Source organism: Cyprinodon variegatus, unplaced genomic scaffold (assembly GCF_000732505.1).
Source record: "Cyprinodon variegatus isolate N-32 unplaced genomic scaffold, C_variegatus-1.0 Scaffold247, whole genome shotgun sequence".
NCBI lineage: Eukaryota > Metazoa > Chordata > Actinopteri > Cyprinodontiformes > Cyprinodontidae > Cyprinodon > Cyprinodon variegatus.
Genome location: NW_015150700.1, coordinates 994,811 through 998,054, shown reverse-complemented (window position 1 = coordinate 998,054; position 3,244 = coordinate 994,811). Strand labels below are relative to the sequence as shown.

Genomic DNA, 3,244 nt, shown 5'->3' with positions numbered 1-3,244 from the left:
ATTGGTGACTTAGAAACAACGCTGTCAAGGAACGCTATGGACAGAGGAAACATGCAAGAGGAGGAGAGTTTAGTGGATGAGTCTCCTCCGTCATCCATTTTTTATTTAGAGGAGGAAACTGGGGATTAAGATGTTGTGGAAGAGGACGCCAGGGCGGCAGAAAAACCGCCACAGATTTTAAGACAGCGGGAAGTTCTTTTTAAATTTTCTAACAAAATTTTCAAATTTTTGGGACAATATAGTCTGATAAAGAGTACATTTATATATATGTTTAAGCCAGAATGACTTGAAATTTAAATATTAGTAAAAATGAAGTAAAGTTTTTTTTGTACATGAGTAAAGGGATAAACTAAAGGGATGAACAGGTATCGACTATAGGTATGCTTATCTGACAGAACACCGGCTTTAGTTGTATTTCCTCTTAATTTAAGTAGGTAAACAAGATGATTTGACGATTAAGATAATTAGATAATATACACTTAAGACGATGCAATTGTTTTTCTTATTTTAAATGGAAATTGTCTAGTTGCTTTTTCAAAGTGTCTCACTAACCTCAATTCAAGACAAAATGCACTTATTTTTAGAAAAAAATAACTTATTTAAATTTTTCTTTTCTTGCCATGTATGACCTTGTTTAATTGTCACTGCTCCAATAAGCTGTTCCTGAGAGCTCAGAGGCAGCAGGTGGAGCAGAACAGACTCCTACCTTCCCTATGAGGAAGTAAACCAAAGACTCTTTGGGAACGATCTGCTTCAACTCCTCCAACTCCTGAAGGGCCGCCTGCGAACAGAGAGTTCTGATTAGGCGTCTCAGAGATGAAAATCGGATCAGTACCGTCTCTGGGTTGGCAGATCAGGTGTAGGTTACCTTGTATTTATCGTTGGCAAACAGGATGGAGGCTCTGTGGAACTTGCAGAGAGGGTTTTTGGGGTCGATGCCGATGGCTCTGTTCAGGGTCTCTAAGGCAGCGTCGGACTTCTTCAGAGCGTGCTGCACCTAAACACACCAGCAGCGAGTTAGCGCAGAGACACACGCACACGCAGAGCTGAAGCCAACATACTCACCACTCCGATGTGGCAGAGCAGCACGGAGCTCTGAGGGTTGATGCTCAGAGCTTTCTTGAAGTGGATTTCTGCCAAGTTGAACTTCTCCTGTTTATAGTAAATCATTCCGAGTCCGTACCTGAACACATCCCACCCACATGTTAGCAGGTACGCAGTCTGTACGTTTCAAACCATGACGGATTCCTTTTCGTACCAGGCGTTGTAGTGTCGGTTGTTCACTCTGATGGCGTTCCTGAAGCAGGCCAGAGCTCGGTCCAACTCCTCGGTCAGAACGAACTCGTGACCCAGCAGAGTGTAGGCGTAAGCGAAACCTGGGTCCACCTAAGAACAGAGAGGCAGATTTATGGATCAGAATCATCTGAAGCCGCCTCCTCCCTGCAGAGCAGAAACATCTGCAGCTTCTTTCTCAGATTTCCATGCGAGGTGACGCAGAGGAGCGGAGGGGGCCAGAACACGCTCAGGGCTGCAGGCTCCGCCCACCTGAGCTATTACCAGAGGTAAGGTATGACCAGTGATGACCTCTGATCATTCAGCTGCCTAGAAATTCACTTGAATGCGGGTAACCATGGCAATGGCAGGTGCTCACCTGGATGGCTCTCTGGAAGAACTTGATGGCGATGTCGTGCTCTCTCTGCAAGCTGAAACAGTTTCCTGCGACGCACCAGGCCTGTAGAGACGCATCAGTTAGATCCCAGCCTGCTCACCTGAGTCCCGCTCTGCTAAACATCCAGGTGTGTTCTCACCTCTGGGCAGTTCTTGTCCATGTCCGTCAGGTCTTTGGCCAGCGCCGACAGGGCCACGTCCTTCTGCAGGTGCCACAGCGTGGTGGAGTATATCTCCATGCCTTCTACTCTGTACGACTCGATCCTTCGCACCTCGCTGAACAGCCGCTCCGCCTGCAACGGACGGCACTGTGACGATCAAACCGACACAGGCAGAACAGAGTCGACCGCTTTGGGTCGGCGCCACACACCTGCATGTACTCGGCCAGCTCGAAGTAGGCCCGGCCGACGTGCGTGAGCACCCAGCCCGTGTTGTAATGCTGAGGAGGAAGAGCCGTCAGGATGTTGATGGCCTCTCTGCAGCTGTAGGAGCACAGCGCCTGGTAGCCCCGCCCCAGTTCCCGTAGCAACGCCATCACACTGTCTGAACGCAAACACACACCGTACTTGTTACCATTCTTTTTTCAGGTGTCCTGTCCTTTATTCCTGTTTGCTTTATAAACCGATAAGAAATATCCGCAGTTGAAGCGGCGGTACCTGCAGCGGCCCGCTGGTACTGGGGAATCCTGGTGTCTGGCAGGTTCAAACTGGGATCCAGTCTCAGGATGTCCAGACTGTCGTTCAGGTTGCTGCTGTTCGCCGTCTTTGCAGTTTTACATTTGGTTTTCCGGTTGGGGATCTTCGTAGGAAACTTCATCTTTAGCTTCTTACTGTTCTCCTGCAGAAACAGAACCAGGATTGTTCTGCTGAGCCGGACGGCGAACAGAACATTTAGCTAATGGATTTATGGAGCGGGCGGGAGTCTGGTACCTTGGCAGTGGAGCTGGCGCTGGTAAACAGTCTGGAACTTCTTCTGGGCTGAACATTAGGAGGACCAGACATACTGGGACTAAGAACCTGAGGAGAACCACTGAGAGACAGACGGACGAGTGGGTCAGAACTTCCTGCTGAATTTTTATTCATCTAAACCAAAAACTTTAGTTTTTTTTCTTTTCTGATACAAACAATTAAAAACAAGTAAAGATAAACGGCATGAGAACAGGTAGAGTTCCCTAATAAATTCATCTACGTATCACACAGCGCTGGTTGCCAGTTACCTGGTGTGAGGTGCTGAGGTCTGTGATTGGTTGAAGGGGATGGGGAGAACGTCTCTGCTGTTCCCGCTCTGACTGAAGACAGACTTGGACTGACTGATCCTGGAGACGGCCTAACCAGAGAGAGACAGACAGGTGAGGTCGGGACCAACTGGACGGTCAAACGCTTCCTGTTGCTGCTCCTCAGGTCACCCTGGTCTCAGCAGCAAACAGGAGGTCCTCACCTGGATCCTGACCAAGCAGCCATTTATATACTGAGCTTCTTCTAAACTAGAGCTTAACATTGTGATCAGACCAAACTCGTTCGGAGCATCAGCTGCATCTGGTTTAAATGGGAAGTCTAGGGCTGCAACTAACGATTAT

General features: G+C 48.3%; 1 protein-coding gene across 1 annotated transcript in view; it reads right to left on the bottom strand.

Annotated features, from left to right (window-relative positions):
• The window catches only part of cdc27 (cell division cycle 27), a 21,132-nt gene that overhangs the window by 2,494 nt on the left and 15,394 nt on the right, over positions 1-3,244 (bottom strand). The window contains exons 9-18 of the mRNA XM_015382033.1: positions 2,885-2,994; positions 2,598-2,697; positions 2,325-2,505; positions 2,039-2,211; positions 1,809-1,961; positions 1,652-1,732; positions 1,259-1,386; positions 1,066-1,183; positions 869-997; positions 705-781 (exon numbers count right to left, since the gene is read on the bottom strand). Of these exons, the coding sequence (XP_015237519.1) occupies positions 705-781; positions 869-997; positions 1,066-1,183; positions 1,259-1,386; positions 1,652-1,732; positions 1,809-1,961; positions 2,039-2,211; positions 2,325-2,505; positions 2,598-2,697; positions 2,885-2,994 (1,250 nt within the window). The remainder of the gene's footprint in view (positions 1-704; positions 782-868; positions 998-1,065; positions 1,184-1,258; positions 1,387-1,651; positions 1,733-1,808; positions 1,962-2,038; positions 2,212-2,324; positions 2,506-2,597; positions 2,698-2,884; positions 2,995-3,244) is intronic.